General features: G+C 43.1%; 1 protein-coding gene across 1 annotated transcript; it reads left to right on the top strand.

Moving 5' to 3' along the window:
• Positions 1-90: 90 nt before the first annotated feature.
• Positions 91-22697, top strand: IRS4 (insulin receptor substrate 4). Its single transcript, XM_032123841.1, has 2 exons — positions 91-3773; positions 20297-22697. The coding sequence occupies exons 1-2, from the start codon at positions 293-295 to the stop codon at positions 20299-20301; spliced, it is 3486 nt and encodes a 1161-aa protein (XP_031979732.1). The 5' UTR covers positions 91-292; the 3' UTR covers positions 20302-22697.
• The last annotated feature ends 3524 nt before the right edge of the window (positions 22698-26221 follow it).

Raw genomic sequence — 26221 nt, 5'->3', positions numbered from 1 at the left:
CGGCCCGGCGGGCTCGTCGCTGCCCCCTCGCCCCGCGCGCCGGGCGCCCCGCCCGCCGCCGGCCGCGCCCCGCCCTCCGCGGAGTCACGTGATGTTTTCGCCGCGGTGCCGCCGCCGCCGCCGCCCGTGAGTGCGAGTGGCCGGAGCGACCGGCGGGAGCGCGGACCGGGCGAGGGGCGCCGGAGGCACCGCCCGCTTCCCATGCGCGGGGCGCTTCCCCGGTGAGCGCGGATTTCCGCTGCCCGCCCTGTGCCCCGTTCCCGGCCGCACCGGACCCTGCGTGACCCCTAAGATGGCGAGCGGGATGAATGGCCCGGGCGGCGGCGGTGGTGGCGGCGACGGCGAGGAGGAGCCGGGCGCCCGGCACACGGGAGGCGGAGCCGCGCCCCAGCAGGAGCCCGGCGTGCTCGGCGCGGCGGCGGGCGAGGGGGAGCCGGCGGCGGGCGAGGGCGGGCGCTGCCCGTCCCCTCAGCCGCACCACCTGCTGCTGCTGCTGCGGCGCTCGCCCAGCGCCTCGCTGTGCCCGGCGCCCGAGGCCGCCCCCGCGCCGGGCCGGGCCGTTCCCTCGGCGGGCCGCGGAGGGCAGCCCCCCCCGGCGGGCCGCGGCGCCGGCGAGGACGTGAGGAAGTGTGGGTACCTGCGGAAGCAGAAGCACGGACACAAGCGCTACTTCGTCCTGCGGGCCGAGAGCCACCTGGCCCCCGCCCGTCTGGAGTACTATGACAGTGAGAAGAAGTTCAAGAGCAGCCTGCGGGCGGCGGGGGCCGGCGGGGCGGCCGCGCTGTGCTGCCCCCCGCCCAAGCGGGTCATTCCCCTGTACCAGTGCTTCACCGTGAGCCGCCGGGCCGACGCTAAGCACAAGCACATCATCGCCCTGTACACCAAGGACGAGTACTTCGCCATGCTGGCCGAGAACGAAGCCGAGCAGGAGGCCTGGTACCAGGCCATCAGCGAGCTCATGAATCAGAGCAAGAGGGGCTTCCTGGAGCAGGAGGACCATGCCGATCAGCAGGTGTACGAAGATGATGAGCACTACGGGGCTGCCCTGAGGCCCGGCACTGTGTTCAAGGAGGTGTGGCAGGTCAACGTGAAGCCCAAAGGCTTGGGACAAACAAAAAACCTCACTGGAGTGTATAGGTTGTGCCTCTCCAGCAAGGCCATCCACCTCGTCAAGCTGAACTCGGAGGTGCCCTCTGTTCACTTGCAGCTTATGAACATTCGCCGCTGTGGACACTCAGAGAACTTCTTCTTTATCGAAGTGGGCAGATCTGCCTCTATTGGGCCTGGAGAACTCTGGATGCAAGTGGATGATTCGGTTGTTGCCCAAAATATGCACGAGACTTTTCTGGATACCATGAAAGCTCTAAAGACCTTTGCAGAGTTCAGGCCCCGAAGCAAGAGCCAGTCTTCTGGTGGTGGCAGCGGTACCAATCCCATCTCCTTCATCACCACCAGGAGGAACTTGGGCAACCTACCCCCCAGCCAGACAGGCTTGCAGAGAAGATCTAGAACTGAGAGTGTTGCTGGAGGGACTCCTCCTACCACCAAAAGCAACAGCTCCTATCGCTTCAGAACATCCAGTGAAGGAGAAGGAACCATGACTAGACCTTTTAGGTCAGTGACTGGGAGTCTGATCCACCTGAATACTGCAAGGATGAATTTGGGCCGGCAAGAAGGAAGTGGAAGGTATGTGAGAGCTGCTTTCAGCTCGTCTTACCACACCAGGTCTGCTTCGCTGCCTGTTTCTCATTTTCCCTCCACCACAAGTCCCATCAGTGTTTCTTCCAGCAGTGGCCATGGTTCTGCTTCGGACATGCTGACCCGGCCTTCTAGCTCGTCTGTTTGTGGTTCCCCGAGTGATGGGGGATTTATCTCTTCTGATGAATACGGCTCCAGCCCTGGAGATTTCAGGTACTTTCGGGTGAGGAGTAATACACCAGATTCCCTGGGAAACACACCACCTATCAGAGAGGAGAACTGTCTGAATGAATACATGTCCATGAGTAGGCAACAGGGAGATGATGGCTCAAGAGATGATTATATGGAGGCTGAAAAGTGTTTCAGGAAAAGAACTTACTCTCTAACAAAACCAACTTCTGTAGCAGTGCAGCAGAAGACGACACAAACTACAGCTTTGTTGGATGAAGATTCTGCAGGAAATCACGGACGATTACTTTACTCTGAAACACCAAAATTGAAAGATAACCATGAATTGGAGTACAGTGACGCTAACCTTGATTCCATGTGTAACCAAAGTAGGAGTAAAGCCAGGGATGATGGGTACATGCCGATGATGCCAGGAGTTGCATCTTCTTTATCCAGCACCAGTGATTATTTGCCAATGACTCCTAAAAGCATGTCTGTTCCAAAACAGATTAACAATTCATGGTCACCATCTCAGGTTGACTCCCGAGGCTATATGATGATGTTTCCAAAGGGCAGCTCTTCACCTGTACGGAGTCCTTTAACTGGATTTGCTTCTAAAGGAAGTAACGAGAAGATCGTAAACAACGAGTATATGGATATGTCACCTGGTAATTCAGCTCCAAAGCACCCCAGTGATTCAAATTATATTCACACCACTTCTGTTTCCAAAGGTTTTAGTTCATATTTCTCTTTGCCTCGAAGCTTTAAGGCATTATCAGGACAAAATGGTGACCACAGTGAATATGTTCCAATGTCTTCACCTGGAAAACTCTTGTATGGTGGACCAGAAAATGTAAAGGGGGTCAGCAGTGAGACTCTGGCTAATGGCATCTCTAAATTGCCGACACTGAAAGGTTCAGATGAAGGACTTGTGCAGAACAGGGCTACCAGGCCCACACGACTGCCCCTAGGTACGAGAGGGAGTAATACCATCCCCAGAATGTATGATCGAACAGTTCCACCTGAGCCAGCGAGTCCTGGTGAATACATAAATATTGATTTTAATGAAAAGGTGAGTAACACACCGTATTCCTTATCTGCAGAAGGATCGCCATCATCTCTAGGCTCAAGTAGTGACCACAGACAGTCACCGCTCTCTGATTACATGAGTGTTGACTTGGATGTGCAGTCACCGAAAGCAGTGAAGGAACTGTCGAACTCTCTAACAGATATTTCAATTTATGCAAGTTCCAGTATTCCTAGAAATCAACCAAACCCTGACTATGCCAGGCTTTCATTTGGTACTGCTTGTGTTAGCACAGCAAGTAACAGGACTGATGACTACACTGAGATGACATTCAACATGGCAGCAACACCACCAAGGCCGTTTGCCACTGAATCTGATAATGGTGTAAAGATGGATAGTCCTTCTTCCATCGTTAATAGACTCTGCATTGTTGATCGATATGCTGGTAGCAGTAGCTTTTCTGTCCCTGGCTCTGATCCTCCTATGGGGCCGAAAGTGATTCGAGCTGACCCTCAAGGCAGGAGGAGACACAGTTCTGAAACATTCTCTTCTGCTGGGACTGTGACGACTTCATCCTCCTTCTTTACTGACAGTAGCAAAAGACACAGCTCTGCCTCATTTGACAACGTTTGGTTGAAACCGGATGAAAACATTTCTGATTGTCAGGAAAGCAAAATGTCCAGGGACACCTCAACTGGATTTCAGAATGGCTTGAACTACATTGCTCTGAATTTACGCAATGACCCTCTAAGCTGTGAGGCGAGTACTACAGCGCCAGCTTGCCATCTCCAAAATGGTACTTCAGGTTTGGACAGTGGAGCTTACGTAAGCATAGATTTCAGCAGATCAGATGGGCTGAAGTGTAACGCTGCGAGAAAAGGTTTGTAACTTTAAAAGCACTTCCCTGTCATGCTTGCTTAACCGTAGGAATTAGATTGTCTGCTTAATGCTGTCTTCAGAGTGGGGTAAATGCTTTTTATAATCTTCTGTGTTATTCTAGTGCAACCAGTTTTGTTGTAGTGCAGCATCTGAACCACTGAACAGCAGCGAGAGGGGATGTGGTCCTTGGCCTAAAGGATTTATGTGCCTCTTCTAGGCACTCAGAGGGGTTATCAAACTGTCATCTGCCTTTTTTTTTTTCTTTTATTAATTTTGCTAGCATAAGCATTAATGGTATTTCATGTTGTGAATTCTTCTCCTGAGGTTATGGTAGCTCTTGCCTTCAGTTCTGTTTTCCTCTTCTTCCCTTAGAACTAGATGACTCTTCATTTTTTTTTCCTGAACTGAAATTTTTGTAATTTGAAAGCTCAAAATGGCTAAATTTGGTTTAGACCTCAAAATTTGAGGCTTAAATGTTTCTTGTAAGTAATGTAGTTGAAATTCTTATTGCAGGGTTTTTTAATGTGCAAATCTGCCCAGATTTATTTAGCTGAATCTTATGTAAACAGAACTCACTTTTTTTTCCTTTGGAGGTTTGGTGGCTCCTTTTGAGCTCTGGCCGCCAGAGTATCCTTGTGTGCTCTGGAGAAGCCTGAGGACCTGGCTGACCAGTGGGAGGGGGGCTGAGGCAGCCCAAGGCCTTCACATTCACCACTTAGGGCTCAGCTGAGCTATAACCTTTCCCTGGGATCTGCCTTTTGTGTAGCAGGTGAGGAATGCCTGTGCTTGAGGAAGAGCAGGCTCTAAGCAGTGTCTTCCAGGTCTGAAACTTGGGAGGGGAGGCTGCTGCCTTTCAAATTGTCAGTGGTCTGACCCAGGTGTCAGGTAATACAGTTTTTGAAGTATGTGTAAAAATAAAGGTGTTGCAGGTGGGGAGGAAGAGTATGGGAAAGAGGAGGGACACTCCTGTTCATATGATAAGCTCTCATGGTGGGAGCAAAGCCAGTAATTAGTGGTGGTGTGCATATCCCCCGGCTGAGCAGCAGTGTGTGAGTGCTGTGCTGGAACTCTCAAAGAGTAATCATTACTTTGGTGCCAGTGACCCACTGAACTCCTTATAGTAATTCGCCCTCCTGGTAGAAAACCAATTCTATTGGAAATGATGTTTTCCTCTCTTTGCAAATGTATGTGTAGTCAGTAATTGTTGGATACTAAGAGGAAATATTTAATCATGGTTGGACATTGATACTTGTCTACCCTGTCCACAGATAAAACAGTAAAGGGGCAGGTTGCTGCTGACTTTTATATTTTTAATATTTTTAATTACAATCCTAAACACCGAAATGATTTTTTTTTTCTAGTTTTGCTTTAGAACTAAGTTTCTAAAGGTAGAAGGTATTGCAGGAGCTTAAAATTGTATAGCCTTTACTAGTGGAAGGTCCAAGCCTGACTAAGTTTGCATGCCATTCGGAGTCTGGCAGCACTGCTTGGGGCTGCTCAGAAATGTGTGGTTTGCTTCAGTGGTTTTTTCTCCTCTGCTTTGTTTTGTTGGTTGGAATCAAATTTAGAAGACATTGAAAGTTGCCAGTCCAAGAAGTGCTTTCTTCCAAAGTTAGTCTTTCAGCACTTCAAAGATTTGTCTGCTAAATCTGCAGTCCGAAGCACAGTGATTGCTGCGGCTGATTTGTGTTTGTTTTTTCGTGGTTTTTTTTTTACAGCACCTCCAAAACCAGCAGAATTTTTAACTTGATCTTATTCCCCTCATATGACTAAATTCTGTGCTATAAAGTAGCAAAAAATATTTTTACAAAATAAAGATGAAAAAGAAAAAAGAACAAAGATGTTTTCCTTTCAGCTGTACTGTAAATATTACATTGAAAAATACTTTACAAGAGATACTGTGTTTAGAAATTGTATTTATCATAAGCATTTTGCTTATGCTTATTATTGCTACAGCAAAGTGTCTACAGTCCTGTGCTAGGGGTTTTTCTCTTGTCTATTACAAGCTGCAGAGAAGTGAGAGGCATAACAGCTGCTCGCTTTTGTTGGGAATTGGAAGTTTTCTGGAAATGAAATGCATTAAAAGGAGGCAAAAACAACTCTGTGCAAAAAACATGGACTTTGCCAGGAAATTAAGCATCTTTCTAGTCCTAAAAAGAAACACAGAATTATGCAAGGCCTGACAGTTTTTTATAAAGGCAGTGTAAAGTATTTCTGGTGTATAGTAGGAAGGTAGGTGAGGTGTGGACACCAGTCACTTGCAGGGGCTCATGAACGGGTGAACAGGTTTTGGAATAGTCCAGGCTAAAAGCAACTTCCCAGACTTGAATACAGTACTGTATTCAAATTGGTGGTGTATATCTGTTTCTCAGGAATGACTTAAAATTCTTGATTATGAAGATAGCTGTTTACTTTCACATACAAAATCATGTCTCTAAGCTATATAGCAAGCACAGTTTTAGAAGTCTGTATTCTTTAAACAGCTTATTGGTTTCTATTGCAATAAAGCTTTTTTTTTTTAATATTTAAAAAGTTTTCTGTAATCCAGAGAAATATTTTCACATTCCATTTTAAGTAGTGAAAATGAAGCTTCACTCTTAAACCTCTTGTCTCCTGAAGAGGTGTAGTGTGCCTTTGGGTAATTGATATTTTTAATACTTTTGGAGACTTAGCAGAACAGAGTGCTGTCTTTCCTACTACATCTCACTTTTTCAGTCTCTCTGCCTGAAAAAGTGCTCTGTGGCTATATCCATTCGTAAGGAAAATACTTAGCAGATGTATTTACCCTTTACTTCCTAGAAAGGAGCTATCCCATCTATATTAAATTCTGTCAGGTAGAGAACTTTATCTCTTTTCCCTGAACCACAGTTTTGTTGGCAGGAAAACATTTCCTAGCCTTGGATTGTTTCCTTTTTTGTTTTGTTTGCTTAAATGGAATATTGTGTTCTGTGACTCAGCTGTGTTCTCCAAACTGCCGAGGGTGGTGGAGTGATTTCCAATGCATCACTGCTCCCTCATTGTAATTCCCAAACTACTTCTGGTTCAGGTTCACTGATGTGAGTCAAACTTTTTTTTCCTCCTTCTCCATTCATGATGTGTATGGAGGAACGGGAAAGGACAAACTTGGAATGGTAACTAGGCCTGACTTGTTACTAAACTTTTTTGGGGGTTTAGGCAAAGCTGAGCTCAGGTTTTTTGTTGATAATGATAAAAAGAATATAAGGTCCTGATTTTCAGTGCTTGCAGTTTAAGGAGATCATTAGCAAAACAATTTCGTCATGAAATTGTTACACAATATTGAAGCAAGCGGTTTGCAGTTTTGATTACATGAATCTGAGTCATGACATTTTGTGCTAGGAGTACAGAACACTAAAGCTACTTCAAACAGGGCTTAGCTAATGTATACCTTGTTATTGGACCTTGTAGAAACTGAGCAGGATAATGAGAATGGGCGGTAATAAAATGCATAATGAGTCCTGTATAATACAAGTTTCTTCAGTCTTAATTAGGAATGTTATACCTGCAAAGATACCCTGGACTCAAAAAAACTGTTTGGAGTAAATGTAATGTTCAGCTTAATAGCAACTCAGCTATTTTACACCCACTCTTTAATCTTATCTGCTACTCTGATACTTACCAGATACTCTAACACTATGCTAAGACATTATTTAAGGTGTTCTCTAAAGTGCAGGATTATAATTTAGGTGTTCCTCACCTTTTTAATCTCCTCCTGTGCTAGGCTGGGTGAGAGTGCTGTGTACACTTTGGGAAGCTGAGAGGAAGGAAAACAACTACAGCTGTAAAGCAGAATTTATGTTCCAAATTGTCCAGATTCTTTCTGGTAACTTGCATATTTCAAATGCAAAATCTTGAAGAATATAAGGAACAATATACACTTTGAGAAATTCAGAAGCTGGAAGTTTTAGCTATTACTAATATAGTAAATGGCAGTTTATGGGATATGAGGCAAATAACTGCTCCTTTTGGGTTTCAAAGTAGTGGTTTTAAAGTTTGTTTCAAACTGAGGCTTTTCTATGTTGGCAGAATACTTAAGGCAGGGGCCCATTTAAAAATAATTTGAAGAACTCTACTGCAGCACATCCAAATGCTGCTGTGTATCCTACATCTTTGAAGTAGTGCTGGGATAATAATTCTTAAAAAAACCCAAACAACTCAAACCGTTTTAATCTTGCTGTAACAGATGCCACTTTAACAGCCTTGAGTAACTTACAGCTATGCTTAAAAATACCCAGGGTAATTTTTTCTCAAGTAGTATATGAGCTGCTGAAGGCAGAACAGATTTTTGCCTTGTGGCGTGGGAGTGAGTTAATTATGACATATTTGACCAAGAATCAGTTTGGTTTTACTTATACTTTGGTGAGAAAGTCTGAGACAAGCATATTCCCTGGCCATTGAAAGAGAATGCTTACTTGGAGTCAGTGTTGAAATACTTCTGGAAATCAGCTTTCCAGACTTCAAATCCATAGTTGCAGCTGATGGTGACATTTGTCTTTTTGGAGGTCTAAAACCTTTTGCGTGTAGCTATCTAGTAGGTTAAAGCATTGGCTGCAGGATGCAGGGTGGTCTGGGATTAATCCAGCATGGGTTCAGAGTGCTTTTTGTGGTTGTTTTTGGATTTGCTTTGTTTTTTATTTTAAAGTCTTTTGTTGAAATCTTAAATACATTATTATGCTTTTACTTTTCCCTCTACAACTTCACATTTTCCCCTCCTCCCTTGATGTCTTAGGGCCCCTTGTTCCCTTGTTGCTGGGGCAGCAGGTTGGAGTTGCAGAGGGTGGGCAGCACTTGGTTGGTCTTTCCAGAGGCTGTATTCCAGCATGTGATTACTGGGGTGGTTTGTCACTAGGTATTTCTTTGGGGTTTTTGTATGTCCAGTGGTATGTTAGCAGTAGGTAGAGTTTGGGTTTGCTTTTCTCTGTATATGGTCCTTTTTTTATGAAAGGATCTTTAATACATTTTCTTCATATTGATTGCTTGGGGGAGGATTTATACCTTGAGGTTTTGGGTGGTACTAAAAAGAGCTTATAGTACTGTGTTGTACCTTGGTGTGTGTGTGCTCTGTTTGTGGATCTGTGGTGCTCCCAAAACCATGCTGAATTCTGTTGATTGCGCTAACAAGTTTGTTTTTCTGAGCTGAAGCAGGAAACAAACTCTAGAGTTTTATTTTAGGTACTGTTGTGATCAAATGTGGCATTCTTCAGCTCAAAGAAAAATGGAGTGATAAAACTGAAAGGCAGGTGTGAGAGAGCCAAGCTTTCTGGAGCCTGGGGATGTACTACTACTGCTGTTTTCTCCTAAAAATGGCCTGTTATCTTACGACACATCCTAAATGGTGTGTAATGACTTGACTGGAGAACTGTCCGATGGTCCACCCTGAAAATTGGCTATTTAACTTTTTTCACTTTAGGTTCTACATATTCACAACAATCCTGTGATCAAGTTGCACTGTTGTCTTACAGGTTTAGGCAGTTATAAGGGAAAAAGTGAGAGAGAAGTATGTTCCAGTTTTAATCAAGCCCTGCAACTCTGTGAAGGTCACTCAGCTTAGGGACGGGTTATGATTTACTTGAGAGGCAGAACCGTGATCAGGAAGGGATTTCTGACATACTTGAGGGCAGTGGGAAGACAAAGGTGAATAAGCCTAACTCATCAAAGGCATTTTAGAGGTGTTACCGAGTATCTTATCTATATGATCTTGAACATATAAGTGTTTGGATTTGTGGGGATTTTGCTTCATGTGTAGTAGCATTACCCCAGGAGAAGCAGTGTTAGTAGACTGCTAGCAAGAATTTTCTGCCCTCTTCAAGTCATGAGCTGTATCTTCAGGGCCAGAGGTTGCTTATTTCCAAATATTATTTTTCTGTTGATTTAGATCTATGGTTGGATGCAAACCGTTGAGACTGCACCTGTGTGTGTGTATACATGTGTTTTGTGTGCCAGTGATTCGTGAGTTAAGTGTGAGGTCTAACCTTTTTTTATTCTTCCAAGAAGAGGGGGTTTTTGAAAGAGGTGGCTTATACTGAAATCGCTATCGTAAGGATTTGGCTGTAATTCCAAGGTGATGGTACAACTTAATGTGACTTAGGAAAATTGAAAACTTTTAAATTACTACTAAAGGTAAATAGGAGTTGTATTCATTGCATAGCATATGTATGTTATGAACTTCTATAAATACCAAACTGAATTATTATTTAGGACATAAAATAGATAAGAATAGTACTTCCTTTTTGCTAGGGTATAAAAGGCTGATAAATATGCTGCCTACTTGGAGAAAGGTTTCCTTTTTAGTAGAACAGACTTTTGCGGAATGACTGAGGATATCAAAATGCTTTTTTTTTTCATCTGAAAATCATAGGAAATAATATCAAAAGGGCTGAAAAAAAACCCTATTAAAATTGATTTCTGAATTTATTGAGGCACTGATGAGGGATACTTTCCTTCCACAGGGAATAGTGTGATTCTGTTCCTGTACTCATGCTGACCCAGTTTGCTTTATTCTTTATGGTTCTTGCTGACCAGATGAATTTGCCATGTAACTTTTTTCCCTTCTGGATAGCCTGAGCCTTAATCATTTTTTGGGAACTAGTACTTCTTCTTACCCAGATCTCTTAGGCTAGCAGGAGTTTGGGAAGGTCTTAGTGACAGTGAAGCCGATGCATCATTGGTAAATATACACTGATTGCATACAAGCCCAAGCAGAGCTTTTCTTGTGAGCCATGGGGTACCTCATTTGTATGAAACCCCTGTTTAAGCTATTGACAGGCACTGGGGTTTCTGTTTCCTGTATGGAATTATTTTGAATCTTAAGTTAATCTGTTAGAACAATTTGTAAGCTCTTTGCTTTTTTAGTAATACATTTGCTCCTTAACAACATTTGCTTTTTGTTATGTGAGATGCTTTGGGAGGCCTTTTTTGTCTATATTTCACCATGTGATTTTTTTGGGGGTGGGTGTTTAAGTGTTTTTAGAACAAGATGTTTTTAACTTGCAGATTGTGGTGAACAGGAAATCAGTTAGAAATGAGATGAAAAAATGAACAGATTTGATCTTGAGGTCATTCAGATGTTATTACGACAGAGTCTGTTAATGAAGCTTGTAGCTCCAGACAGGATCTCTCCAGACATGATCTCTACTTGTGGAACCTGAACAGGTAGACAGGATGGAGGTCCCTGTGTGGTGCCGCAAATGTAAATGTGTTGGTCCATCTCCTAAGAAGCTTACAATTTAAAGATGAAACTAAAGGGATGGATGAAACCTAATGCGCTGGGGTGGAGAGTAAGATAGAGATCAAGGCTGCTGCCATTGGCAGAGTCGAGATAAGAGCCTGGAAGAGATAAAAGGCTGCTGAGAGTGGTTGTAGGAGAGGAAGCTGGTGGAGGCACTTGGAAGAGTATGCACATGGCAGGGAGCAAGGGAAGGTAGTGAGCTATAAATACAGCAGCTGTAATGGTTTAAATGACTTGAAAAGGTTGAGGTAAATGTCAGAACACTGGCCAGGATATTAATCTTGGTAAGAGGAATGTGGGCCAGCATGTATCTCTGAGTTAGGAGCATGTCCCAGTGTTTACTTCTCCCTTTTAGATGTGGAATGTGATAATTTTTTTCTGGTTTTATTTATTTTTCCTTTCTGTAAGTTAATTTTCCTGCAGACATGTGGCTGGTAGATTTGGTGTGAGCGGGTGTGCAGGAATGCATACCAAAGCACAGGATCACCCTGTGCAGCATCCCATGGCAGTTAATGTTGCAGGGACTGGGGCCTCTGTTCTTGGTGACTTTGCTCCAGAAGCAGCCAAGCTGGTGGAACTGCCTTGGAGTTACTATGGTTCATTCTCGGTTGTTTTTAGGTGGCATCTCTTGAGTTTCAGGCAGCCTTCTAGCATTGGAGAGGAGGCACAGTGGGGCTTGGGAGATAGTCACATTTAGAATTTGTAATCAATGCACCAGAGCATTTGGAGCCCATCTCTAGATGGGGAGGTCTGTGTGGGACCTGCTCGTTGCTGCTGCAGTGCTGTCAGCTGCAGGAATGAGGTCTGTGGAAGCTGGAGTGCAGCACAATCACTTTCACAGGAGAAAGTTACTTTATTTCTGTGTCTGTAGATCAGGTTGAACAGCCACTGCAGTGATTGTGGGTAAGGCTGGAAGTGGTGGCAGTATTGAGGCTTGATTCACTGTTGAGGGTATGAGTGACTGAAATATTAATGTTGACATATTCCTCAAGGTAGACACTAAACAAGAGTTCCACACTGTTGATTAAACGTTGTCTGTGTTTAGAGTCAGTTTAACTCTGTCCTTGTGAGCTCCCAAACTGCTCCTAGAAGCTGAAGGTGCAATCCTTGGCTCTTGGGCATGTCCTGTGGTTTGAGAAGCTGTTGCTTCACACATGCAGTCCAATCTGAACCCTTCTTCTTCCTCCCCTGTATGAGCCAGGGTATGGAGTGTCCTTATGTTAATGGAGAGTCAATAATGTAATAATTAGGAAATGTGAAAAATTGATGCATGCCACTGCTGTGTGTGATAGCAGAGTGGCTGATAGTGAAGATATATTTATTTTTTCTGTGTGGGCACACATGAGCAAAAGGTGTGTAACTATGTGGGTATGTGGCTGTGTAGTAACATTCTGCCTTTGACAGTCATTTATGGCACTAGAGGTGAAAGAAAAAAGTAGTGCTGAATGCTTGCAGGTGTTGATGTCTAAAGTGGTTGAGAAGAGGGAAGGGATGAATTGTGACACGTGAAACTTCGTGTAGAAAGGAAGTCTTGGGAAGGGTGGTTTGAAAGGTGGGGAGCTATTTCATTAGTCATGGGTGATACTGCCCTTTCTCTTGGTTGTGTTTATAACAATAGTTTGGCTCACTCAAGCCCCAGACCTGTGGCTGCAAGCAGACACCACCCAGCAGAGGAAGAGCAGGGCAGGTGTGTATAATACTTCCCACAAACATACACCCAGCCTCTGATTTTCTTTTTTTTTTTTTTTTTTTCAGCTTGGGGGATTTCTTGAACCTAATGTAGTTTGTCTGTTTTATAATCCTTTATGGATATTTAATCCAAGTACTTTTCCATCCTCTCTTTGATCCTGTATAAACTTGTATCCACAGCAGCCTGCAATCCGTCAGGATGTGCTGCATGCAGACCTCTGTCTGTTTCGGACCCTGCTCTGTACCAGCTTTGTTTGGCAGCCCCTGGTTTGTGTAGTGGCAGAGATAACCAATCTTATCTTTTTTCTCCAGGCCACTTAGGATTGTGTAGATGCTGTGCCCTCCTCTGCCATACACTTGTTCAGTGTGTTGTACCACACATAGTGTGGACCTGTGGTATAATCTGGGCTCTTAAAATTTCCTGTTATGTCCCAATACTTCTCTGCAAGCTGAAGGATTCTTGTTACCAGTCTGTTCCTCTCTGGAAAGCTGTGTCACACCTTGCAGGAGTTTTTCTGCACTACTCAAACTTTCCAAGTATTCCAAGTCCTTTCTGGATACAGGAAGCAGGGTTGTGTATGCAGAGGTGTTTTGCTGTGGATGTTTTCTTTCCTATTTGTTTCCAAACAGTTCATAATGCCCACTTTGCAGCAAGAGCACAGACAGGAAATATTCCTCCCGACTGGCACTGCGGGCTCCCTCCTGACCTTCGTCAGGGGAGCAGAGTGAACTGCAGCAGGTGGTATTCCCAGAACCCACACAAACAATTTTGGAGTTTTTTTGCTAAAATTTACCCATATTTTCTGTGGTTCAGGAGGTCAGGTGCAGTAACTCACACACTTGCTGTGAGAATGCTTTCTCAAAAGCGGAACTTTTTTTTAATTCTTATGCAACATGAAAATCTGAAACTTTGAACTATATGTTTTGAGGTGGAGAAGAGTTAATTTTTAGTGTTGTTGTGTTATATTGTAATAGAAATTTAGTTTAAAACCTCCAAACAAACTCAAAAAAAGCCCCAGCAACTTCTTGTCAAGCTGTCCAGTGCAATTTGACTTCGTATTAGACCTCTGCCAAAACTGCATGCAAGTTTACTAATTCTAGGAATAGTATCAGTAAAAGAGATGACATTAGGGAGTGCGCATAAGGCCTTCCTAGAAACAACCCTGCTGTTTATTCAAACGGGAAAAAAAGCCATTGTTGCAAAAGATAAGGCATTTTTGCAAAGTGAATAGAAGTTGTCTTAAAGCATGGGAGAGGATTTTGGCTCATGAAATTGCTGAGCACTAGTAATAGCAAAACCATGTTTTGAATGAACAATTGTGCATAAAGTTTATTTGTAAGAGTAACTTTGCCTTCTAAATTTTAGAAGTCTAATTCACTGGAATATTGTTACCAGTTGCTGTGCTTAAGTAGTTTATCCAGTGAAAAGTGGGTCATGCAACAGGGTGTTTTTTTAACCAAATTCTGCTTGTGGAAAGTCAGTAAAATTATAGGTACAACATACATTAATTAGCTGATTTTGAGGATCATTAGTCTGTTGATGGCTGAAGAAAGTACATGGAGTATGTGCTTGGTGGTCAGCAGGTAGTTGAACACCTTGCCAAATCAGGATGTCTCTGTATGAGGGCCTTGTTTGGGTCACCCAGGCACTGTAACTGCACATGTGAGGGATGCAGCAAGTGTGTCAGGTTTTGATTTGTATTTCTAGACTAGGTGTCTGCCAGGTGCAAATTAAGAAGAAATTTGGCTTTTCTCAAGTAACACTGCTTGCCTCTAGCAAGGTCTAAAGCGATGCCATTAAAATAAGAACTCCAAGAAATAGGGCAATGACATGGGATAGTAACTGTGTATTTGGTAAGATTTGGGGCAAAAAAAAGACTTCTCACTAATTTGTGAAGAATGTATTTGGGCAAATGACCCCTCCCTGGCCTGTCTGCCGTGGGGAGGGCTCCACGTGGAACTCACTGCCTGCTCCTGCCCTGGCCCGGCTGCTGAACAAAATGCCTTTAGATGCCATATTGTGTCCTGAGGTTGTGCTGGGTTTAGTGCTTTCCTGAACAACAGGAATATTGTGTGGCCATGTGCACAAAAAAGTCTAAGGCTGCTCTGCTGCTTATGATCTGCGTAAATCAGATTAATTCTGATTTCCCCCTAACCTGAAGTTCAGGAAATGGAGAACTTCGGCAGTGTTCTCCAGAAAGCATTAAGCTGTCTTAGTCTTTGACATGGAGATTTTAATAATTTAATTATCTTAAATTAATATCTTCTGTAAGCAAAGCTTTTAGCTTTTTAGGAATCAGTTGCAGAATTATGTCAGTAAAGGCCTTTCCTGTGAAAACAGGTATTATATAGGATGGATTTCTTTGAGAGTATTAGGGTATGTCTGCTGTATTCTTAAAGCCTCTCAGTATGTTTCAAAGTGTCCTGACTTGTATGGCCTTGATAATTCAGATGCAGGAAATAAAGTGTAAATTAGGTATATTCTCATCTGATACATTTTCAAGTGGAACGTACTGGGTTTGCATCTAATGAATTACAACTCATTTACATCTCTGCCCCTAATTTTTATAAAACTATGTGATTTTTGCATAGAAAACTTGAAGGGTGCTTTCTCAGTGTGTTCCTTAATTTTAAATAAAACATTTTTGAGCAATGGCATGCTGCCATCCTATTTTAAATATTTGTCCCTTAGTTTCTCTTCTGCCTTGTGACCTTTTTACTCTGATTGTTCCTCAGCAAAATTCAGACAACTGCATGTAGTTTTATAATCTGATCCCATCTTAAACTGATGAATTGAAATGGAATTGTGTAATGAAGAGAGTGTTGCTTCAATTTTCCAAACTTTGCTTATATATTTTGTAAGATGAACTTTGAAAATGTTTGGATGCTTTGTAGACTCATTTTACATATTAAACATTGATAGGAAGATGAATTTGTATTGTTGTCACTAGCCTGAAGCAGTAGAACTCAATTTTGAATAAAGGCTGAGGCTTTTGTGCAAAATCTGTTAATAGAGCTGAAATTTGGATAGAAAAGCCCAGTGTATGGTGCAATGCAATGAAAACTACTTGGAGTAGTATATTTCTGGGCTGCGTGGAAAAGTTTTTTGCAGAGGTTTTTCTGCTGCTTGTTTGTTATGATCAGTTACCAGATTTTTTTATTTTTTTTATTTATTTTTTTTATTTTTTTTTTTTTTTTGGTAGACTGAGTAGATTTTCTTGGAAGAGCTTGTGACAGTCCAGGAACAGCTGTGTGTTTACACTGCAAGTGAAAGTTCTGTCTGGCCTGGCCACTAAGTTTTATTTGGTAGCATTTATGTTTGAGAACTTCAGGGGAATGCTGGGTTACTCTGTGAGCATTGTTGTGAGCATTGTACCTCTTGACTCTGCTAGTTCACATCTCATAATTTGTTTACCTTATAGAAGAGTTTCTTCATCCTTTTTTTCTGACAGCTTCCTTTACTGTTCAGTCAGTGCTGAGTTAAATCCATTCATATGGGATCTGGTATGAAGTGCTAATCCGGTTTTTATTGTTGATCAGCAATTCTCATATCTGTACTATTAACATAAAAAATCGATGTGTGAGGAATCTTACATTGTGAGACTGAAATAAGATTATTCAGCTTCACAGAAGCACTGCTTTTTTCTTCAAGGATTGCATGGCCTCATTAGGTTTCCTTCACCAATTGGTTAATGAAAAAATGGAAGCAGATCAGGTGAGGGAGAGAAGAGCAACTAAGGAGCTTAATGTGCAGGTGCTCTTGCAACCTCTCAAAATAAGGCCACATCCCTTCAAAAGGATCCTTCTGGTAGGGGCCGCAGAGGTGGGAATCCAGGTATCAGCAGCACAACACGCACTGGCCTTGTTCTCACTTACATTAAACTCATTTTACACCTCTTTTGATGAACAACTTCTCTTGTGTAGGAGCCTCTCGATAAACCTCCCTGGTGCCCAGGTGACCCCGAGGTGCTGCTGGCTGCCTGTGGGCAGTGGCAGCACTGACCCGTGAGACTCAGTGAGGGGTTGGTGTGATCCAGTGCAGCTCCAGGGGTGTGGGGGGAAGCTCTGGCAGCTCCGTGATTCAGGAGTTGTGTCAGGGCTTGTGACTGTGACTGCACAGCTGCCTCGGGCTGGGCTACAGACCCCACTCGCCCGTGGGTGCAGACCCCACTGGTCATGACATGGGATTTCTGTGATGCCTGGAGGTTGGTGCTGGGTGACCTGCGGGCCTTTGGCTGCGGTCGCCCTGCAGCATGAATGGGCTCCCAGGGACAGCCCTCGGGAATGCTGGTGACTGCAGCACTTTGCAGGAGGGATCTGGCAAGACTTCGGTCTCCTCTTAGATTTCAGATGAAATTTTTTTCTTTTATGTGGTCACATTTCACAAGTTGCTCTTTGCCTTTTCTATCTGAGAGTGATCTTTGCCTTTTCTTTCTGAGACTGAGATATGTGTCCACATATATATATAAAATACTTGATATTTTTATACAAAAAAAAAAGCTGATGACTCAGGGCACCAGCCAGCTGTACTACTCCAACTTCAGTATTGCAGTTTGCAGCTTTAATAAGGGGATTAGAGAAGTGGTGACAACCAATAGCTCCATGTATGAAAGACTCAAGGCTTTATGAGACTGACATCAACTTGTAGGTAGTGTTTATGTGAAACTCCCTTATGTTTATTTACAGTACACACAATTTTGTTTTACCTGAAAAATGAACAAGAAACATGTTGAAGTGTAATTTATAATCATGGGGGCAGCAAATTAATGAGCTCTTGTTCAAAAAGGGCAGCGTTTTGGGAAGGGGGGATGCAGGGGGGTCCCAGGCTTTCTTCTGGTTTCTTATAAATATATCTGTGCTGTTCTGGGTTCTGCTCAGTTACCTGGTGCTCTTGCTTTAGAATTGGTTGCCATGCTGCTGCCTGAGTACACCAGGCTGCTTCAGAGAATTAAATTTAGGACTTAAAGAGGCTTGGGGTTTTTTTGCTCTTAAGCCCTTCCCCTTCCCCTCCAAATACCTTAAATGTAACTTGCATTAGTTTATGAAAATTTCCAAACATTTTAGGTATAAATACTGAGTTCTGCCATGTGGGATTGTCTGATTCAAGCACCTGGGCCTTTGCTCTTCAAAATGTTTTGGGGATGTGCTTGGAGAGATTAGAATAACTTGTCAAACAGCTTTCAGGTGTGCCTTGTGTGTAAGGCGTGGAGGAAAAATGTCCTGACAAAAGCAGAGACAGTTTTTGAAGTTCCTTTCATGTGAGCTTACAGGTCCACAGCAAGGAAAGGGTGGGGGGGTGCTGGTAAAGTTAATTTTTATTGAGTGTAAGTTTAATATAGAAGCTTTAACTGTTTTAATGTTTGACTTGCATGCATTGTTGAGGTGTGATTCATTGCAAGCAGTGGTGCATATTTTCATCCTTCGGTCTTAAAACAAAACAATATTTTTCTAAAGAGGAAAATAATTTCAGAAATAAAAGCTTCAGTTGGCTTTTGTGAAAACAAAGCCGTTGCTGACCACATCATGGTCTGTGTCTACAAAGCAATAGCTTTTTGTAGTGATCTTATGATGTCTGTGAAATAACACAAATAGAGATTCTCAAGTTGTGGGTGTATTTTGGCCATTTCTTTCTTTAATTGAGGAAAAGTAAGTTACTGTATTTTTGAAATCACTGAAATATTTGGAAAATGAAACACAGCAGCCTGGACCTTGGTGAGGGCTGTGTAGGGTTAAAAGGGAGTTTCTCCTGAAGTGGATGGGACCCCCTCTATGCTTCCACACTGCTGCCAGCCCTGCCATTGCCTTTGCTTCTCTGTCTCTGGAGCCATGGGCAGCCTTTGCTGAGTGCTGGGATGGGGCAGGGCTGCTCAGCTGAGCTTTAGTCTTTTTTCTGTTTTTTTTTTTTTTTTTTCTTGTTTCTTTTGAAGAGACACTACTTCTAGCTGGACAGAAATCAGAAGTTCTTTAGCTCAGGGTGGAGTTTGTGTGTGCATACCTCATGATTGGTTTGTAAGTAAATACACAGGTTTGCATTATTACAGATAATGCTTGTTCTTTATGTGGCCATCTTTTCTTTAGCATGTCCCTGGGGTAGAGGCAAGGAAGATCTGAGTTCTTTACCAGTGAGGTGTAACTGATTTCCTTGTGACCCACCATAAGAGCATGGGCAGGATTAAGCTCTGAAACCTCTTCCTCTGTTCCAGGGGCCTGTCTGCCATTGCTGTGCTGTGTAATGAAGTGTTCCCATACTGCAGCTCAGGCAGCTCCCAAAGCAGGGGGAGAGCCACTGTGTGGCTTTGAGGGAAAAAGTAGCTGCCATTTCTGTATTTGTTGTTTTCTGAAGACTAAATCTCTTGCACTTGTTGTTTCTCAATGAGAGCAACTGGCTGTTTCCTTCTTCACTGTACTACAAGGAAACATCCTGCAGGTATGTACCTCAAATCTTGGACAGAAGGTGAGCAAAGCCACCTGACTGGCAGAGGACAGTCTTGACTGAGACGACAAAACTGGTAGAAGAAGGTCTGTCTCAACTGGGAGACAGTGCGATTCACTGGTTTGGTTGGCAGAAGCCCTCCAGACTGAAAAGCAGTGTTCACGTTGGCTCAGCTGGGAGCGGAAGGGATTTTGCAGAGAGCTGAAAAGTGACTTTTTATATGGTCCTCAATTGTGTTCACACAACTGCAGAAAGCATTTGCATGCCCTTCATCAATTTTTTTTCCACATCAGGAAGCTCCTGAGTTGCTCTCACCTCGGCATGTGAGTGGTTAATTGCAGAGCTGCTGTTGTGCTTTGAGGGCAGACTCCCTCGTTTTTTCATTTCTGCATTGTCACCCATCTGTATCTTCTGCAATACAAGATGATATTTTTTGCCCCTCATTTTACCAAGCACTTTGACTTCTGCCTTTTCGTGTCAGTTTGAAGCCCCTGAAGAAGGGAGCTGGCTGTAGCTATGTGCTTTTGTACTTGGGTGTTGCCTTTCAGTGACACTTCCTTCAAAAGGGGACGAGTGTACTACGAGGTGTTTCTAATTACAACTAAATAAAGCTTTTTCCTGAAAAGCTGAGGACAGGGCACGCAGCTGTCATGACTTGCTGCTCCTTGTTTGGAGCTGGAGGTGCGGGGAGTGTTGGTGTTGCAGCTCTGCCCTGCTGTGAGTGGGAGTGTTGGCCGTAGCCTCCGTCACACCCGGGTGAGCGGCGCTGCTCGGGTCCCCTGCGCTGCGCAGCCTCGGCAGGGGAGTGGGGGACAGTGGAGCGGGCAGCTGGGAGCCTTGGTCTGTCCCCAGCATGGGCTGGCAGGATGGGCTGGCTGCTGCCCCAGTTCCTGTCCCGTGTCCACGTGTCACTCTGGCTGCAGCGTCTCTTCAGTGCTTGCTTCAGACTCCATCGTTCTTCCTTCCCTCATGATCTCTGAAGGGTTGGCATCTGGGAGTGCCCCCTCCCTCTGCTAGGACCCACGTTCTGCATTCAGCAGCTCTCTTTCCTGCAGTGGATAAGCTCCGTGTATTCTCCTCCCTAGAAAAGAATTTTTTCCGATATAACTTGCACTTGAAATGTCACTGACTTTTTTTTCCCCCCCCTCCTTTCTAGACTGACTGCATTGCCATGGAAACCATTGTTGGAAGAGAAGACTTTTCTGCTGGTAACTCCAGAAACTGTGTGGTGCTTTTGGAAGCAAAGCTCAGCTCCAGCCGGCTACTTTCATTTCCACCAGCACGGACATAGACACACATCCTTTTAATTTTTTTTTTTCATAGACATCAGCTCTCTACAGTTGAATTAATTTGAATTGAGATTTTTTCATAGCTGTGCTTTGGTGATGGAATTTGGTCTTTCATGTCATATCTGTTTGGGAGGCAGTGTGAACGCTAATAGGAGATCCCTGTATGTCCCTTTCTTCTTGCTGCCTCTCTCGTTAATTTAAAAAAAAAAAATTATATTCTGAGAAGTTAAAGCTGGTTTCTGATTGTCTGTTTAACATGGGATTTACTTCTCTGGTACATTAACAAGTGGTTAGCTTAAAACATGTATTGTTTAGAAATACTTTGGCAGTTCAGGATTTTTCCAGGTGACTGGGCAGAAGGAGTGAGGGAGAGGTGCACATTAGCTTGAGGGGTGAACCTGTGGGACTGGATGGGTCTGAGAAAAAGAGACCTCTTCTGCCTTTTTTTCCTTTTTTTTTTTTTTTTTTTAAGTTTTGCTTTTATGGTACAAGAGGTATTTCTTGAGCATAGGCTAGAGGCTTTTAAATCAAGTGTCTGTCAGAGCTTAAACAGAAATTTTTTTTGCTCAGAATTTTGGTATGTACAAAGTAGGATTAATGGGCTGGTTGTCTTGTAGATTGTTTTTGTTCTTGTTTATAAATATGAATTGTGTGAAATGAGGTTTTTGTTCATGGATTCGAATGGAGAACTGCGGAGTCGTATCCCATGTTTGTGACTTCTGCATTAGACTTGTCAGCTGTAGCTTTTTAAAGGGAAACCACCCTAATTGATCTTACTTTCAACCAAAGTCCCGCTTTAAATTTGGGACTATTTTTGTTCGTTCTTTCTGGCATAATGGGGGGAAAAAAGTAAAATGTTGGCTTATCAATTGTCTTTATCCCACTGACAGAAATGTGAACAATGACTATTTGACATTTTTAAGATAAGCCCTGATTTTTCTACAATTTAAATGCTTCACTCTTGTACTGAATTTTTTTTTTGGTTGAAATAAGTTTAGCTTTTTAACACTGCTATGAACTTAAAAGAGCATGACACTAGTCATTGGTACATGCAATGGATTATAAAAGGCACTGACAATTGCTAAAAGGTTTCAAAGTGGTACACAAATCCTCATGCTGTACTGCACCACACAGCTGGGAATCCTCCACATGTGTATTGTACAACAGATGTGCCAGGCTGCCTCACCTCCAACAGACAACCTTTAGATTGCTGGTACAGTTTGTGTAACAAATCAGACACTGTCAGCTTGGATTGTTCAGTGATGTGTACCTGGATCTATTTCTCAGTAGTATTGAAATGTACATGTCACTAAAATATGAGGTGATTGTTTTGGGGTTTTTTTAGGAAACATGGTACCAATCAGTTTATGCAGTGTTTAGTGACAGGAAAAACTATTGCTACAGGGTTTAAAAGCACAGACCTGTTTTTGATTCTGGAAGAGAAGTTTCAGTTGGTACAATTACTTGCTGCTAAACACACAGGAATTAAAAACATGACCACTCTTACAGACCATGATACTGTCTTGCCATATAGCTGTTGGTTGGTCTCATAAATGAATAATGCAATATGTAGACAGCTTTTTATAAAGCTTTACATCTTTTCTAAGAAATCAAAATTTGGATGAAGATAGTTCTAAACATTTAATGTGAAAGGAAAAGGTTGTTTTGAAGAAATTTGTTACATACTTATTTCATATTAGATCCCTGAGGCTGCCATTGTACAATATACAGCACTGATTTAATATATGCTGAATAAATAAGTAAATGGGTAACCTCAAGTATAGTGGTACAAATACTAATAGGTACGGCATAATAAATATGCAATCTTTTTGAATCTCTTAGTTTACAGCAACTAATTTATTCAGTATTGTGCTGGAAGAACATTTTCAGATGATGTAAAACATATCACTATATATACTACCTTCCAGCTACCCGTTTATGCTGCTGTATAGTACAAAAATACCAATGATAGAACAATGTTTGTCCTGTAAATTTAATTTGATATTGGACAGTTATTGTCTGTAAAAACTAAAACATATATGGTTGAAACTGTTCATTATATTTGCTATTTCTGCTTCACAGATCTGTTTTAAAGTTGAGCTGATTGATCTGGCTTTGTCTTCCATTGTAAATATTGTTCTGTTGTTTTCTTTGTAAAACACATCGCGTTTGCGGTTTTGGGAGACTGGCTTGAAGCTCTGTATAGTGTTTATATTTATCTGACTTGGCTTTCCATAGAGCTACTTGCAGTAAATACGTGTTCATGTAGCTCCGCGTCTGGGTTTTATTTTTAAACAAACTTTTGGGCTTTTCTGTCAGAGTGCATTTCCTCCTGCTGCAGCTGCTTCTCCTGAAAGTGGTTTTGTCACCCTGTGTCCCTGAAGATTTGGAGAAATTTTAGGAGTGTTTCAGGGCAGTGATTCCCCATCTCTCCAGTTTTGTTTGCCTTTCCACTTAGTTTAGAAGGTAACATACAGAAAAAAGCCCCGAAGTTTTCTTTGCCATGGATTCATAGTGCCGGTAAACAACTAAGCTTTGGAATGAAAAAAAGGATCAGTGCCCAATACCTTTTCTGCTTTAAATGTAGAAGACTCTGGCAATTTTTTTTTCATAACTTTGTCCATGACTGGATAAGGAAGTCTCATGATCAAAAAGTACTAGTCCTGGAAGAAATTTTTAGCAGTGTATTATCAAATAGGGGCCTGACTTCAGGGTAGGAGGGAACAAGTGTGTTTTGCTGTTTTATCTTTTGCAGTGACACTTTGGTTTTAAAGTGTCACTGTAAAAGAGATGTTAAATAGGTCTCAGTATGTGAAACCCAAACACTAATAGATAATCTCATCATTTCAAGTAATGCATCCACCTGCAAAAACAACTGAAGTCAGAAACTACCAACAAAAGGTAGTATCTTTTCAGATTCCTTACTGACATGAAGGATATAGCAATAATTTTCTATAGAAAGAGGCTTTTACCCACAGATGGGAACATATACGATCTCCATAAATGTGGGTGATTACTGTGAAGTATGTTGGATGAGACCTTTCTTTAAAATTACCTGAATTAATTCTTACCCTGTTACTCAGAACAGTACATTGAAGTTACTCCCTGGAAAGGTCAAATTTGCTGTAAGAATAGGGTTTTCCTCAAATAAACCAGCCCCTTTCTGAGGGCCCCTTTGCATAGTGTGTAGCCTGTATTGGGAGGGAAAAGAGAACAGGACTGATCAGCCACAGCAGAAAGAGCCCTACCAGCAGTACAAACAGTGACAATTATCCAAACTCTGTCCAGACTGTTGTGACAGTGTCATGGTAAGTGCTTCAAAATACCTTTGACTGACTGGATCTGAAATGGGCCAACTGCTGGAGGGTTGTGGGTTTTTTATGCGGGGGGGCACAATTTTACACGGATTTTTCAAGGCCCTTGGGGTGACAGAGCTCTCTTGTATCTGAAGGATGGTGAAACCCCGCAGTTAAAGCCAGAAGGCAAGTTAGACTTCCTGACTGAATCTGAAGACAGTCACTAGAATACATCTTAAAAGTCTTTGGAAATGCACTGACTAATTCTCATGGCCTATGCATCTCCCTGAGCTCTGTGGTTCTGGAAATAACCAAATACTGGGGAGGGAGGGAAAGACCTTGTTAGAGGTACCAGGTATCAATGCAATCTGTATTGCATTTTTTTTATCCCTGTATCCTCTTCTGGGTATAGTACTAGTGTTCCCTCAAACAGATAAAGAAGTTTCTCCCCTCCTTTGTCCATGCAGAGCTGTGGAGTAGCACGTTTTGGGTAGAGTAGGAGCTCTGAGCTTGCTGTGCATGTCTGGAAGGTAGAAACTTCTCCCCCCCATGCCCTTTTGGTAAAGAAACACAGCAAGTCTGTTTCTTTGCTTTCCTTCTGAGTTAATTTACAACTTCTTAAAGCAGTATTATGGTTACAGCCTGACTGAGTGTGAGGCAACAGCTCAGCAGGCACCGAAGCTGCTGTTAGCAGAGCAGTCAGCCCTCATCCCATGCTACACCCAGGGGCAGAGAGCCCTTTGTAGGGACAGCAGGTGTCTGGTACTGACCAGTTACTGCCACCTCAGCCGAGGCTGTCCTCAGGCAGTGCTCACCTGTCTGCTGCAAAGGGGTAGAGTTAATAATCTTTCTTTCCAAAGCTTGGAGTTCTAGATACTTCCCCTAAATTTTAAATGTAGAACACTCACTGCTCCCCTGAGCTCATCACTGCCCCAGTCTTCCCATTAGCAGGTGTCCTGCTTTTTGTCACTAGACTAACCTGGAAAGGCTAAATTATTCCAGTCTCTTGTGCAGTTTTCAGCTTGTGCTTCTAGTAGGAGTAGCTGTGGCAGCAGAAGTATTGTGTGCCCAACAGTGCTGGGTTGTCTGAAGCATAAGTTTTCTGGGAAGGACCTGTTAAAAATGTGTAATGCTGCTCCCAGCAGCACAGTCTTGAGTCTGGCACAACAGCCCTCCCTCAGGTATGTCCCAAGGATGGCACAGCAGCACAGTTCAGGCAGCAAACTGACTACAAAAATACAGCAGCTGGGTATAGAAAATAATTGCAGAACATCAGATTTTAGAACTTGAGCATTTGTTCCTTGCAAAATCAGTATACTGTTTTTTTCAAGTTCCCGAACTACTTTTAAAAATAGATCCTTCCTGCACCCTCTGTTGGAAATGGTCACTAGAGAGGAATTGACTTTTACAGCAGAGGACAAAGTGCTGCAGGCTTCGGAGCTTCTGCAGCACAACATTTTTGTGTGACGTCTAGTTCAGGGTACAGAAGTGCTGCTGCACTGCCCTGTGTGCCCATTCCAGTTAGAGGTTGTCCTTGGACTGCAGAAGTGCTTAAGAAGTTTAAATCCCACCTTAGAAGTGAATATGATGTTGAAGGAAGCTTTTTCCTCTTTGTAATAGGATTTCTAGAAGGAAGAAAGATACTGAAAAGTCTGCCTTAAGCAGAACCTTTTTTTTTTTAACACTTGAACAGTGTAAATCCAGCCTAGGCACAAGATTGCTAAATCCTGGTTTTAGGATTCAAACTAGTATTCCTTTAGAAAAATTGCACTTTTTCACTCATCATTCTGGTTGCAATTGACAGTGCCCCACCTGCACTTAGAAGAACTAGGCCTGGTTAGTGGGCAAGCAAGGGTGAGGATCCCCCTCCTGGTGAGCTTCCCTGCAGCCCTCCCTGCTCCCGGCAGGGCCAGACCTGATGATGCTGCTGTCACAGCTCCTGCCAAAGCCACACGGTGCCCTCGAGTGGCTACAGCATGTCCCCAACAGCTCAGACCTGCCAGGTGCCTGCTGAGATTAACTAAAATAGCCCAACTCTACGTGATTAGTTATGAGAATAAAAGCTTTTGCAAAAACATACCAGACATCAGGAGAAGAGCCTTAACTGGAGCTCAAGTGGTGACCAGAGCTGGATCATGTTTAGGGGTTGTTGAAAACTATTTTAAGGCTCCAATGTTCAAAGCAGTGTGTCTGGGTTTTTGAGACAAAACTTCAAGGAGGAAACACTCCAGAATGAGTGTTCCTCCCCTTTTCCTCCGTCAGTGAGACAAATGGGTCACAGGGAGTGAAAGTGGGAAAAAGAAACCAAACTGTTTATTAACACAGGAACAAAATAGGGTAGAACAGGATAAAAAAAAACCCCTCAAAGTACAGCAAATTCCCAGAGAGGGAACAGACACGTGGACTCAGACCAGCGGGGGCCACCCCATGGGCCCGCCGGGGCTGCCCCCACAGGCTCCCTGGACCAAAAGGAAGGGAGGAAGTGAGGCAAGGGGA

Source organism: Corvus moneduloides, chromosome 14 (assembly GCF_009650955.1).
Source record: "Corvus moneduloides isolate bCorMon1 chromosome 14, bCorMon1.pri, whole genome shotgun sequence".
NCBI classification, from domain to species: domain Eukaryota; kingdom Metazoa; phylum Chordata; class Aves; order Passeriformes; family Corvidae; genus Corvus; species Corvus moneduloides.
Note: the sequence above shows the minus strand (reverse complement) of the source record. Positions and strands in the feature narration are given on the sequence as shown.